The following is a 15,283-nucleotide window of genomic DNA, read 5'->3' as shown; positions in this document are numbered from 1 at the left end:
TCTTTTCGTATGATCTTGAGAAATTTAACATTTTGTAAGTGGAACAATTTAAGCATTTATTTACTACTATGATATAAGCAAGTATAGTAGATTCTAATATAGGGTATAGTAGTAGATTTACATATAGTAGATTTTTGTATATGATTATAGTTTAGTAGATTGTGATACAATAAATTTTATTATAGTTGAATTACAATACATTCTTTTATAGTGGATTCTAGTATAGTAATTTATAACGTGGTAGATTCTAGCATGGTAGCTTTTAGTCAGATCCTATTATAGTAGGACCTAATATAGTACATTTAAATATAGTAGTTTCTAAGATAGATCATTGTAGTATAGTAGATTCAAGTATAGTAGTTTCTGGCACAGAAAATTAGAATATAGTAGATATAGTAATTTTTAGTATAGTAGATTTAAGTATAGTAGTTCCGGATATCATAAATTCTAGAATAATATAGTCTGATATAGTATTATAGATCCAAATACATATAGTAACTTTAGTGCAGTAAATTTTAGTGTAGTAGATTATAATATAGTGCATATTAGTACACTAGTTTATAGTGTAATAAGTTCTAGTAAATATAATAGCTGCTAGTTCAACTAAATTCTAATATAGTTGTTAATATGATCGTATAGTACAAATTCTAATATAGTAGATGCTTGAGTAGTGATCTACTATAGTAGAGGATATAATAGAGGATATAGAAGGTGTTCTACTATAGTAGATTCAGAAATAAAAATTTTTATTACAATCTATTTTAATATAGTAGATTCTGATGTGGATCATAACCTGATATCTAGCTTGTATAATAAACCCTACTATAGTAGATTCAAATATAGTAGTCTTTAATGCAGTCAATTTTAATATAGTAAATTCTAACGTAGATCATCTAGTACCTTGAATTACAGAATATCACCCATAATAAATTCTGGCTTAAACTTCCAACCTTTTACAATTTCAATGCAACACTAACAATTACAATGCCACAGAAACTGTCGAAGAAATACGAACGGAAGATTTATGACCGATCATGAATCCTTTTTATAAGGCACATCAAGGACACCAGAGGTACATGTTACGGTATCTCCGTGTTAAGATAGTTACAGAATTACGAACCGACCAAGGAATTTTTTAATGCCACACTTTAGAACTATCGGTCATTTTATTCGTGGGTTATTACAACGGCCAGTCGTTAACCTTGAAGCTTCTGTTACCGAGAGAGACCCGTATTTAGAACTGCATCAAACTCAAAGTGGATGAACCGGTTTTATGTAGATTCTGCTCTATCAAAGTTTGTCCGATTAATCTTGATATCAAAAATACGACAGTGCGTTGTTTGCTTCACCGAAATGGTATTCAGTTAATTGCTTTAAACTGAAGTCTCACTATCGTTAACTTATTAGTTTCCTTGTCTTCTTGATTTTTCAACTGAAAATATTTTTAGTTTCAAGCGAATTTGAAATTTATTCGTAGAGAAATTATGGGACTTTACATTTGTAATTTGTAGGGAAAAGCTTCATATAGAGATATTTCTCATCAGTTCAACTGGATTATAAATTTAATCATTTCTGCAGAAATTCAGGGAATTTCTAAATTGAAGGATTTAGTATTTGCGCGTTGTAACAAATGGGATCCACAAGTTTTGTAGCAACGCACAGCGGTGACCGTACATGCTTCACATTCGAAATTTTCTGCCAGAGAATGAAATTTAATACACAAGTTCAACGAACCATCGAGGATTCCGTTCCATGATCCTTATCCAACAAAATCCTTTGTAAGACCATATTTTTTTTCCTGTTCTCTCGATCCACTTTTTGCCGTCCACAAAGCTTCTCTTCTTTGACCGAGGTTCATTGAACCGGTTTGTAATTACGCTTAAAAATGATTCTCGTCATCAGAACGTGCAGTGATTCAGTAGACATTATCCTGAAAGCTAGTTGCTATCAGCTGTTATTATAACTGTTACAAGTTTATGTTAATTATTAAAAATTGTTTTGATACAGTTGTATATTATGGTTGTGAGGAGATTGAAAATTAGTGTTATGATCAATGTTGGTATCTGGTGTTTTATTTCACCCTGTACATTATTTATGCTTGCTGTATTATTTGGTGATTTTATATTAAAGACTGATGTATTGTATAATGTACTAATTATTGATGTACTTTCTTATACTGATTTTTGATGTACTACAGTATAGTGATTATTGATATATTATGTACTAATTGTTGGTATACTGTATTATATAGTCATTGGTGCATTGCATTATATGTTGATTAATGATATATTGTATTATGTACAGGTTACTCATATGCTATATTATATATTCATTACTGATATGATTTATTATATATAAATATATATTATTATAAAAATGATAACATACTAATATACTGTATTATGTATTGGTTACTAGTATACTATATTATATACTGATTGTATACTGTATTATACTCATATGACACTGTATTATATGCTTATTACTGATATGTTGTATTAGATACTAATTACATACTAATATATTGTATTGTATACTGATAACATACCGATATACTGTATTATATACTGGTTACTGGTATACTATATTATATACTAATTGCATACTGTATTATACTCATATGACACTGTATTATATACATATTATTGATATGTTGTATTAGATGCTAATTACATATTAGTATTTCATATTACATACTAATAAAATCTCTACTAAAGAACATGTTCCAACAGCACCAAACATTCCCTCAAATTAAAATTATTACAACTCCCAATCCTTTACCGACGACCGGTAAAATCGTCCCCCATTTTCTCTTCAAAGAAAAACCGTCCACAAAAGACATCGAACACAAAGCCATCCCAGAACAATTAAAAACAGTGAACAGAAAAATTGCCGAACGAAAAGCATACACATACCGATTTACCGATGGTTAGATAAGAGCAGGTAGTTGCAAAAGTGGGGGATCCCTTCCCTTTTCACCTTCGCAAAAGAGGAACGAGTAAACCGGCCGCGATTTCTTTTCTTCTTGGATACGTGGCTGCACGGCGCTGGCGTCGTGCGTTCCTCAGCATCGAAAACCCTCGATCTTTTCGATCGTGCCAGCTGTGATCGTCGTCTGCACTGATCCATACACGTGGTCTAACAACACCTTGCAAACTTGTTTACTTTGTCCGCGCAAACAGCATCCGGTTGTTCAATCATCGTACGTTTGTTCTACCAGTGAGTTCGGTTGATCACGTGTGGTTACGGTAAATTGTTTTTCCTCGGAGCTAAATGGCGATACAGGAAGGTGAACGGTCGACGTGATGGTTTCGTGAAAATTTAGTGATGTGCAGAGATGAGACGCGAAATGCCGAACGCGAAGGAGGAAAAGGACCAAGAGGATCGTGCCTCGAAACAAGGATCGAGATCGAGAGTGTGTCAAGAACACGGTGAACAGGATTGTCCGAGTGAAAACGAACACGAGTTCGAGTCGTTGGAGTACGAAGAGGACGTTTATTACTCGAATTTGACCGCGACACCCAGTTTTGACGATATCGACGAACTCAGCGACGATGCTGACGAGATTATTGTTCACTGCTGGAGAGACTCCAATGGTGACATCGATGAAATCGTGGTGGACGACGCGAATTTGTCTGTGGAGACGCAGTTTTTGCCCTGCGAGGACGAGGGAGGACGCGGGAGGAGGAAGAAGAAATCGGTCCGAGTGATCTTCCAGGACTTCTCGAAACCATATTTAGCGAAAATTAGCAACAGCCAGAATTATAAGAAGTTCCTCGAATTGGTAAAAGGTGCAGAATATTATTCGCGAAAGTCGTTGAGTTTGTGAGGGTTAGATGTTGGGGATTTTGTTGATTTTTAGGTGAAATTGTTGATGTGAAGATGTTGAGGCAGGGAACTGGTTGGAGATCGTGTGAAGAGATGGATTTTTGAATATGGGAATTTGCAAATTTGGGAAAGGGAGATTTAGGAATTTTGAATTTAGGAATTTTGAAGGTTAGGTGTACAGAAATTACTTGAGTGAAATTTAACTTAGGTTTGTAGTAGTTTGGAAATAGGGAAACGTAGAAGTTGAGGAATTTGAGAAATGGGGAATTCAGGAATTGAGAAATTTAGGAATTTAAGAGTTGAGGTATTCAGGAATTTAGAAATTTGGGAATTTGGGAATTTAGGAATTTAGGAATTTAGGAATTTGAGGAGTCAGGAATTTGAGAATTTACGAAGTTGAGAATTTAAGAATTTGAGAATTTAGAAATTAGGGAATTTAGAATTTTGAGGAGTCAGGAATTTGAGAATTTAGGAATTTAAGAATTTAGAAATTAGGGAATTTAGAATTTTGAGGAGTCGGGAATTTGAAAATTTAGGAATTTGAGAATTTAGAAATTAGGGAATTTAGAATTTTGAGGAGTCAGGAATTTGAAAATTTAGGAATTTGAGAACTTAAGAGTTTGAAAATTTAGGAACTTGATAATTCAGGAATTTCTGAATTTATAAATTTGAGAATTTAGAAATTTAGCATAAAATTCCAGAACACGCAAAGAAATAAACCACAAACAACAAAACTTTTACAATCTTAAATTCCAATATAAATTCCCAAGTAACAATTTTAAATACAATCGCAAAAAGACAAAGGTCAAAGATAAACACATGAAATGCTGAATCCTGAATCACGTAGTTCAGCATTTAGCGTGCAAATATAACATTATTTTGCATATTTTCTTGTTACGTATAATTATCAAGCATGCAACAAATAAATGCTGCCTGTGATGTAACACTACTACGATTGTTTACCGTACGGTCATGTTTGATTCTTGATGTATACCGATGTCAACCCATGTGTTGGCGCGTGATCGATTAGAAGCAAAAGAAGCTTCTCACCGTGAACACTTCCAGTTATAATACATTTGAGTAAATAGGAATAATAATGACAATAACAACTGTTGAACGGTAGTAACGCTATCTTGTTCATTGGAGAGACGTTTGATGACTGGAGAGACGTTTGCTTTGGCCTAATTGGTATGATCGCGATAGTTAATTGTACCGCCGAAAATATGTATGAGGCGTCCATTTTTCTGTTTTGACCAATTGGAGTTGTAGCTATTTGGGGATGTGCCGATTTGTGGATGTAGGGATTTGGAGATATAACGATTTGGGGACGTGGAAATTTGGGGATGTGGGAATTTGGGGACGTGGAAATTTGGGAACATAGCAATTTGGGGACGTGGAAATTTGGAGATGTGGGAATTTGAGGACGTGGGAATTTGGGGACGTGGAAATTTGGGAATGTGGGAATTTGGGGACATGGAAATTTGGGGATATGGGAATTTGGGGGCGTGGAAATTTGGGGATGTGGGAATTTGGGAGCGTGGAAATTTGGGGATGTGGGAATTTGGGGATATGGGAATTTGGGGACATGGAAATTTGGGGACGTGGAAATTTGGGGATGTGGGAATTTGGGGACATGGAAATTTGGGGACGTGGAAATTTGGGGGCATGGAAATTTGGGGATGTGGGAATTTGAGGACATGGAAATTTGGGGATATGGAAATTTGGGGGTGTGGAAATTTGAGGATGTGGCAATTTGGGGATGTACCGATTTGAGGACATAGTAATTTGGGGACGTACCGATTTGAGGATGTAGAAATTTGGGGACGTACCGATCGATGGAAGTACTGATTTAGGGATATAGGAATTTGAAAATGTAGTGATTCGGTAGAGCAGAGATTCGGAAATGTACGTGATTAGTATGCGTGACCATTCAAGCCAATTGTACCTTCAAATACTTCCATGTGAATCGTTCATTTTTCTGTCGTAACCAATCGGAGTCCGTAGCTCTTCTAAACGCGTCAGCCCTTCACGCGCCAGCTCATAGGTTGACAACGGTACACTAATGCTTGCTGCATGAACTTCTGAGTGAGATTCTTTCCACAGATAGTTTTGATGAATTTACATAATATTCATATAATTTCTCGATAATCACAACACGGTATTCGCAATTAACTTTAGTGTGCACGTTGGACTGTATTCAGATAAGCTCTGTTACGTGACATAGTTACATCGTAAACATTCACTTAATTTGACTTTCGATTTAAATAATCTTGAAACTCTATTTTTAACGTATCACAGTATAAAATCACAGTGAGATAAATTTAAAATTCTATTATATTTTTACATTTTTAAGATGTTATTTCAGTTAGTAATTAAATAAGAATGTTTTGAATTTCTTTTGCAAATTGTGAACTTGAACTTGTTGATCTCTGCTTTGATGTAAATAGCAAATTTAAAGGAAGATTATTTTGAATCGATGCACTTTGAATTTTGTTTTAATTTACATTTGAAATCGTAAATGTAATAAATCAACGCTATTTTATTGAGATATAAATAATTTTTATTATGAAGTTGAACTTAGATGTTAGTTTAAGTTTTTCATACAAGTTTAAAAAAAAATTTCAGCAATTTTCAATTTTTTTTTTTAATTTGTATTTTTGTAATATTAGCAGAGGGTTAATGACTGAAATAGTTAAAACTTGATTTCTCAAAAAAACATCAATTTGATCATTCAAAATTTAATGATTTGTAAAGTTAAAATTTAACATCTTGATAAATCAAAATGTAAGAACTTGATTAGTAAAATTTGAATAACTTGATAAGTCAAAATTTAACGACTTGAAAAATCAAAATTTAACAACTTGATTAGTTAAATTTTAATAACTTGATAAGTCAAAATTTAACAACTTGGTAAGTCAAATCTCAACATCTTCAAGAATCAAAATTCAAAAACCCTAATAAGCCGAAACTCAACAACATAATACGTAAAAATTCCACAATTTGAAAAGTCAAAATCCAACTTAAAAAACTCTACAACCAGAAGAGTTAAATTTCATCACATTGCTAAGTCAAACCCTAACAATTTAAAAAGCCAAACTCAACATCTTAAAATTGAAAAACTCACCAACATCCCACCTATCTATAACACTATTTCACTATATGATCAATATATACACGAATTGCAACCTCGAGTTATAAAAATGGCGATAAAAGTAGGGCGATGTTGCAATATATGAAAGTGAGAACTATATACTGCGGTATAGGTTCTAATAAACGTCCGAAACGAAACGGTACTTGGAAGTAGCGTTACGTTTCCATTTCGGCATTGACCAAACACGCCAACAATTCTGTTAGATGCCCACTTCTGTTAGATCGAAACGAAAACATTGTTCGAGTGCTTGAGAACAAGAAGCAAAAGTATTTAATCATATACCGTAGTTCCTTCTTTTTGCTTAGTCTTCGTATCCGGCGACCACGAAGGCAGGTGTTCTAACCGTGAACGATTCATCCGAGTTTCATATTCGCGCACGATTTTTACTTTTTCCATAGCTTTCACCTACCAGCCATTTTCTTGCTTTTATTTTTACGTAAAAACGCGGATATTCTTAGTTCACACATTTTTTAACTAATGCGATTCGTAGAAAGTTTATGCAGAAGGTTTTTGATCGAAAGTAGAAATTTTTTGAAAGGCGGTTAATTAGTATGAAAGTGATGAGTGGAAATGGATTAGTTTTTATTAGATCGATTTTTGGTTGTGAAAGTATTTTTTAGAAGATCGATTTTTGGTTGTGAAATTATTTTTTAGAAGATTGATTTTTGGTTGTGAAAAGTATTTTTTTGAAGATTGATTTTTGGTTGTGAAAATATTTTTTTGAAGATTGATTTTTGGCTGTGGAAAGTATTTTTTTGAAGATTGATTTTTGGTTGTGAAAATATTTTTTAGAAGATTGATTTTTGGTTGTGAAAAGTATTTTTTCAAAGTTTTGATATATTTTGCTAAATTTTGTAAATTATATTTCAATGAAGTAAAATTAAAACTAAAATTTTAAGAAAAACTTTAAATTTATTTTTATTCAATAATATAATTTATTAAATTTCAAATGTACAAATCTCTAAATTTTTAATCTAAACAGTCCTGAATTATGAAATCCCTGAAATTTTCGAACGAAATAAAATTGCGATAAAAAATCGTAAAATTACTGATACAGTTATGAAAAGATCCTTGTGTTTGTGATTTGAACTAGTTATGGCTAAGCGTAATGCGATCTACAAATCCATCTATATTAAGTTATGTTTCTCTACCATTTGCGTAACCAGTATTCATTTACCATTGATTTATCTTTGAATTTTTTATGCATCATATTAAATCAGTAGACAGGAATTAATTCTAAGAATATTGATCTCAAGTATTAATTTTCATTCCTGTGTTGCATGATTTTCTCTATTTTTAAACATTTTTTAAAATTCTCAATCTTATAAAAAAATATCAGAAAATAATAGTAAATAAATATTTTAGAAGAGCAATAAAAATTGTAATAGTAACATACAGAAAATATTTTTAATATTTTCATTAATTATAAAATTTACAATTCATGCATATTTTCTTAAAATAATTTTTATTAATAATTATCTTTAAAATGATTTTTATTCAATTGACATCAGTACTTCATCTTAAAGACAGCAACAATAAATCATTTTTAATATTTTTTAACTCACTATTTCTAGAGCTAACGCATTTGAACTAATGATTATTACACAAGTTATTATTTTTATAAATTTAAATAAGTAATTTGAGAAATCAGGAAAAAAGTAGATAGACTTGTTATAATGTGCATTGTAAACACTTTATTAAGAAATTTCCCCGCATCGATAAAAGAAAACGAAGAATGTATTTCTTTAAATATGGCGTAAAGGTAGTTGCGTCAGTACAACAAGAAAGTCGTCGATAAAGTCGATATTAAACCCGTAATATTTTATAGGTTCGATGCTAGTGTGAAAGTAACATAGGTAGTTGAAACGGTAAATAAACTCTTCAGTAGTTTGATACATATTTTAACAAGTAAATGTTCGTTCATGGAAACTTTGAGGTAGTTCAGATTAGTTAGGGTTGATTGCTCCTTTAATTAATGAACGGCTTGAAAATTGTCTCTAAGCGAATTTCACTTGAATTTGGAAGAAATTTTAAAGATTAACCCTTTGTTTTTAAATTTAATAAAGTATATTTAAATTATGGTACTTTATTTATAGAATTATTTATCAGAAGTACATTTAATCTTAAGTTACTTTAGTTTTGAATTAAGCACTACTTAAATCAAAAACTCTTTGGTTACATTTCTCATCATTTCTTAAGTCTTCTATGATATATTCATGCAGTTCTGCAAAGAATATTCGTTTAATTAAATTCGTATCTTACAACGCGGTTTCTTTTATTGCAGGGGAAGATGCCAGTCTCCATTCAGGTGGATATATTTCGCCATCATCGGATAACGTGGTGAACGAGCTGCAAGGACTTTCCTTAGAGGAACAAGATCGTCAAAAGGCGGAATGGAGTGCAGAACTAGCCAAAGTATATATATAAGTCTTCATACTTTATGTTGGTACAAACACTAAACTATCTGGATCAATACTTATCTTGCTGTGCAGAAAACTTTTACAATTTATATTATTTTAATTAGTGAAAATGTGTTATATATTAAAATTTACTTTATTTATTCTGTGAGTATACTAGTAAACACTGGTATTACTAGTATTCACAGAAATAGAATCTACTGGTATAATAATATTCGCTGAAGATAGAGTATATTGGTATAATAGCATTCGCAGAAGATAGTAGAGTGTATTGGTATAACAGTACTCGCAGAAGATAGTAGAATATATTGGTATACTAGCTTCCACAGAATATACTACTATACTAATATCCACAAATTATAATAGAATATACTGTACTAGAATACTAATAGACTAATATCCACAGAATGTATCAGAGTATACGTATGAATATCAGTGTCCATATACAGTACAGCGCAGTATATCTAGCATAAAGTATACTAGAATATATTAGAATACCTCAACATTCACAGCACATACTAGAGTGCTCTAGAGTACACCCGTAACCTAGTAAATTCTGTGAATATGAATATACTCTACTCTTATGAACACACTCCATAAATTGGTATTTGAATGAAATTAACAGCTCTGCAAATTTCAGGTGGAAGAAGAGATACAAACTCTGAGGCACGTATTGGCGAACAAGATAAGAGTTTCTCAGGAGCTGAAGAGAAAACTGGGCATCAGCGTTTGGAAGGAGATCACCGACGACATGAATCAGGGGTTGAAAAACGTTAAGGAGAGCCAAGTGTACGTTTTTATTCAACCATCAGAAGCACGCACTTCTCTTGTTATCTTTCACCCTCATCTTGCACGAACGGACTCCTTGCTGGGTTTCACCAGTGTTCTTACACAAATCAAGGTGTTCAACAGCATGATCTCGACAATTTATCTTCACTATTATGATAATGTACCATGAACGTTTACTTCGTTGTACTGTATATTTCATGTACCTTTATTATTCATTCTCTGTTTATGTTATTCTTCATTTATATTATTATATAATGTTTTATTGATATACCATAAGGTATATTATTTCGTTAAACTTTAAGCTTCAAAGTGATATATCATAAGTGAATTGTTACTTTCACGTCATCGAATTATGTCTGACTCCACTTTCAGAATCGATTATTTAATATGGAATAAGATATTAATGTTTAATTATACTTCATTTGAAACATGCTGTTGATACCTGAGCCTTCAAGGTACAGTCACGAATGCCAGACGCAAACTATTATGCGATCGAAGCTATAGTCATTGGCGTAATTATCGTAACTAGAGCTCAGGCTAGATCCATATCAAAATGGACTGTTCCCTTGCCCCAAATTATCACAAAAAATTTCATCAATCTCGTTACTGATTATATCTATATTTAAAATCTGGGTCCTGTTTCATTTTAACATTTGATCTAAAATGCAATATGTAGTGTAACAAAATACAAAATCAACATTATACGAACTTGTGACCCATGTTAGTTTGACAATTTTGGAACCGCTACCTGATCTAATTTGCATAAAAATCTGCTTTATTGGAAATATTAATATTTAATAAACATGTACTTTACACCAATGGCTAGAGCTACGAAGAAGCTTATTGCAGCTAGCGATATATCGAGATTGTTATAATATTTCAGTAGGAATTTATCACGGATTCAATTCATGTTTATAGATAAGTGTTCTCGACTTTTTCCTCATTCACGATGTAAGTAGAATGTACATGTAACTTTTTAAGACTTTTTTTATTTATCGTTTATTTAAATGTTTTAACGATAGTCGAGCACTCTTATATTTCGAAGAAAAACACAGCGGTGTTGCAATTATTATCACAATTGTAAGAAATGAAAATAGCATGCCCACCACTCACCTTGTACACGAATCATTATTATTACTATTATAATTGCGCATAAGGTGACGGTAACCGATCCTCCCACACCCTTTTCGTTTATTTTCTGCTACTTTTGCCCTTCAGACATGTAGAACACTTTTCTTTGACTTTTGGTTGGGTTCTCATTCAGTTATCAGAACGTCGGCGAGAAACTCGGTCAGTTCACCAAGGCAGTCACCGAGAACACTTTGTAAGTACGCAAACAATTGTGATTTCCTTTGGATCCAACATTTCTTCTGTAATTAATCAACACTTCGATCACATCAAACACTTGCCGCCCATAACACTCAACAAAACTCAGAATATTAAAACAGAAAATTGTAGTATCTAGACTTTTGGTTCTTAACTTATTATTGACTTTAGTTCAACACAACATTTATTTCTGAGATATACTCAATTTTATGTTTTGAAAAGAAATGTTGGATCACGATGTTTATGCATTCCACTGCCAGATCCCTCTAGCACCGTTTTAAAATGCTTAATCGCTGCAGAGAAATAAAAAATAGTAGCTAAGCCGATTAATGATCCCGATAGAAAACTGATATACCGATCTCGAGTCGCGACAACGCATTCTCCGTCAGCCGCTATAACTAACAAGTGAAATATAAGCTTTATATAACGCCGATCGTGCAACACGCGAAATGCTATGACTAATCTACGAGAGAATCGAATGTGTGAGTAACATGTGCATGAAGCATCATTTGTAATATTCATTATCGAACTCTGAGCGTGACATCGGTAACCACGGATACTTCTTGCCTGGATAAGTTCTACGTTAAACAAATATTTATAGTGTGTTGTCCTAAAGATTCCAGAAGACAGAGTCCGTCTTCAAGACCACGGCTGAGAAGACCACCAGCATTCTTGGAGGCTTCGGAAGTGGCTTATCCTCGAAGCTGGGTCAAATGCGTAACTCCGACAGCTTCCGTTCTCTGGAAGAACGAGTCGGGTCTGCTTATGAAAATATGAAGGTAGCTGCCATTGTTTGAGTGTCACGACACGTATTTTTATTAGCGGATAAGTACATTCTTGCGTTTATGGAATTTCAAGGAGAGATTGTTTGTAAATTTTTAGAGGCACAGTTTTTCAGGTTTTTTAAATCTTCACATTTTCAAATACCTACGTTTTTACGTCTTCATAAAAATAGTATAACAGAGAAATATAATGATAATGTTTTTGCTATATTTTAGACAAAGGTGGTGCCTTCAAGATCCAGTTCCATGCAGAGCTTCGACGATGCTCTTCGAGAATCAGAAGCGGCGAGACGCGCGTCCGCCGCGCCTTCAGCTACCAGCCCGACCATTCCCGAAGACAAGCTTCTATCTTAGAGCTGGCCCTTGACCTTACATCGATTTCTGCCTCTTCTCTGCGTAACATGCTGAAGTCGTCGATCCACGATGCCATCGATGTTCGCCCTACGCTACTTACTATCACTTTCTAACGCATTGCTATTAATCAGGGCTAATTGTAAGAGCGACACTATCGTTCACTCAGCTGCAACTTAGGCTTCCTTCGATTAAGGGATATGCTAATTTTAGGAGAAATCGAGGACCAAGAAAAACGTAGGTCCTAAGAAAAACCTAACCTATAATCTATTTGTCCCTGACACTGTCAACTGAGGGAAGCCTAAGCTGGACGCGACTGCACTATATATTATTAAAGAAATATGGAATACCGTTCAAAGAACAAGAAGTGACAAAATACACGCTTCGAGCGTTTGTACGACTCGGAGTGTCTTTTAAATGTCTTCTTCAATGTACGCGAAAATTGAGACGGAAATACGCTTCTTCGTGTTAAATATTACGATGAGACTTTCGGTTCGGAAGAAGAGAATTATATATACTTTCTGTTTTCTTTTTCTGTTTTACTCGTTTGAGGGTACAGTTCTTTTAAAGTTGACGCGAGAGAATTTTGTTTACCCCAGTTTTCGATGTATCGTGTGTACGCGAGTTTTCTTTCGCAGGATTGTAATGTTCTTTTTTTATTGGGAAGCTTTTCAGCGTCGCAAGATGTGGAGATGTAATATTGCATTTACGTTCAGGGTCATGTTACTCAAGAAGACGGCAATTGATTTCCTTATTTTATCGAACTTATTTGCACTATAGCGATTTTTATAACGTATAATAATATATCGTTGATACGTACTTTTTAACGTTTTTTGCGTTGCAACCTGTTTTCGCACCTCGAAGTCCTGAAGATGAGCACCACACGCTTTCAAATAGATATTCACCTGGTGGCGTTTCCTCTTGGACATTGAATATCTTCGTGTATTACTACGAGACACTTAATGTTCTTCGATAAAACTCGTGCTTCGACAATACTGTCCATTTCGTGTGATAAAAAGACCATCGATCTTTGTTGTAACTTTCTTACCGAGTAATTGAAATTAGTGCAATCATGATTCTACCGTTAACTCATTGCTTTGTGCGGGCAAGATGGCCGCCTATTTGTCCTAAATTATCCAAACATACTTGAAGATTAATTGAATTTGATTATGAAAAATAACATCGACCTTGATCAAAATATGGCAATCGTAATTATGTTAGCACGATACTGAGTCGATGCAAATATTTCGTTGACAAAAATGTTTCCTAGAGTTTACGAAGGGGTCATAATCAGTTGAGAAATTGTAAACGGAAGCTTAAGATGTATGGAAAGTTACTATAACTATAAATTGACCAGAAAAGAAATATTTTTTACTGAGCTCTATTAGCGCGGATGCGCGGTGACCCGAGCGCATTTATTTATTTAACAAAATCTACAACTTAAACGTAATCTTATACGTGGTAGAACATTTAATCTATGTGTCATTTGAACTCGTTACAGTTTCTATGAATCTATCGTTAATCTGCGCTCATTCCGTCATCGACAACCTGCTACACATCTACTTGTTCATTTTGGTGAATAAATTATTTAAAAAAATGTCACGGGTGAATTAGCGATTTCTGGCCCCACAAAATACGACGAATATACACAGTTTGTTATTATAACGTTTTGCGTGTGCTTTTTAATTATATCGAACTTATTCGTACTTAATGGGAAATTAATATAATATATATTTTTTATGAAAACCCGAGTAATCTTTTATTTTCTGTAGTTTTCATATTGTGTCCAAATTTGTATCTTAAATTATTTGAAGACATGAAAGTATGAAATATACACGCTTGTGACATATTTGATGTTTTGTTTTTTTTAAGGATATTAAAAATTAAAACCAACGAGTTGCGACGCTCATTTTGGGACGGAGAAAGTCCATAAGGAAACCTGTTAGGGAAATAAACTTATACAATAAACGCAGTGAATTTTAAGAACGCAAGAAAAGTGAGGAGATACAGGATGGAGAGAAGAGAGGAGAAATACATCGACACAGCTGGTATTAAAAAAAAAGGAATTGGTCAACTACTTTATTGCCATTCTTCACGTGGTACAAAACATAGTTCGGTCGCGTACGAGCACGCTTTAAGTACAAAACAAAAACGATCCTCTACAAGTAGTCTTCTCCGGCTGCATGGCGAGAGCAAACAAAGTAAAAAAGGGGTAAGAAGAAGAGTAGTAGAGAGTGAAACGAGACGGAATAAGAGAGAAGAGAAAGGGGAGAAAAAAAATAAAGAGCTGTGTTAACATTTATATGTATACATATCTCTATATGCATGTATCCGTATACATATATATGTATATATATGTATATATATAAATTCGTGTATTTGTATATGTATAGAAACATGTGTATACATATACATATATATATATTTATATTACGACATCGTTAACAACATTAAAATGTAATTATTCACACAACACAATAATCGGTGATCTATTATTAATAATTATAACGATCTGGTTTTTTGTACTGAATAGGCCAACATGTGCGTTTCCTATATACATAGTCGAGACTCTTTTAAACTTTCATTTTTACTTCCATGTTTAATCTTCATTTTAACCGACGTTTAAAAGAAAGAAAAAA

The 15,283-nt window shown here is 33.4% G+C and overlaps 1 protein-coding gene across 2 annotated transcripts; it reads left to right on the top strand.

The window, feature by feature from the left end:
- Positions 1-3,030: 3,030 nt before the first annotated feature.
- On the top strand, positions 3,031-13,463 carry LOC100878467 (uncharacterized). 2 transcript variants are annotated; one of them, XM_003706644.3, is made up of 6 exons: positions 3,031-3,791; positions 9,264-9,394; positions 10,037-10,185; positions 11,450-11,509; positions 12,128-12,290; positions 12,510-13,463. In XM_003706644.3, the coding sequence occupies exons 1-6, from the start codon at positions 3,338-3,340 to the stop codon at positions 12,645-12,647; spliced, it is 1,095 nt and encodes a 364-aa protein (XP_003706692.2). In that variant the 5' UTR covers positions 3,031-3,337; the 3' UTR covers positions 12,648-13,463. The 2 variants fall into 2 exon arrangements, with proteins under 2 accessions (XP_003706692.2, XP_012148505.2); XM_012293115.2 differs by lacking the exon at positions 11,450-11,509 and having other exon boundaries at positions 3,034-3,791.
- The last annotated feature ends 1,820 nt before the right edge of the window (positions 13,464-15,283 follow it).

Source organism: Megachile rotundata, chromosome 2 (genome assembly GCF_050947335.1).
Source record: "Megachile rotundata isolate GNS110a chromosome 2, iyMegRotu1, whole genome shotgun sequence".
In the NCBI taxonomy this organism is placed as follows: Eukaryota; Metazoa; Arthropoda; class Insecta; order Hymenoptera; family Megachilidae; genus Megachile; species Megachile rotundata.
This window is presented reverse-complemented; position numbering and strand designations above follow the sequence as displayed.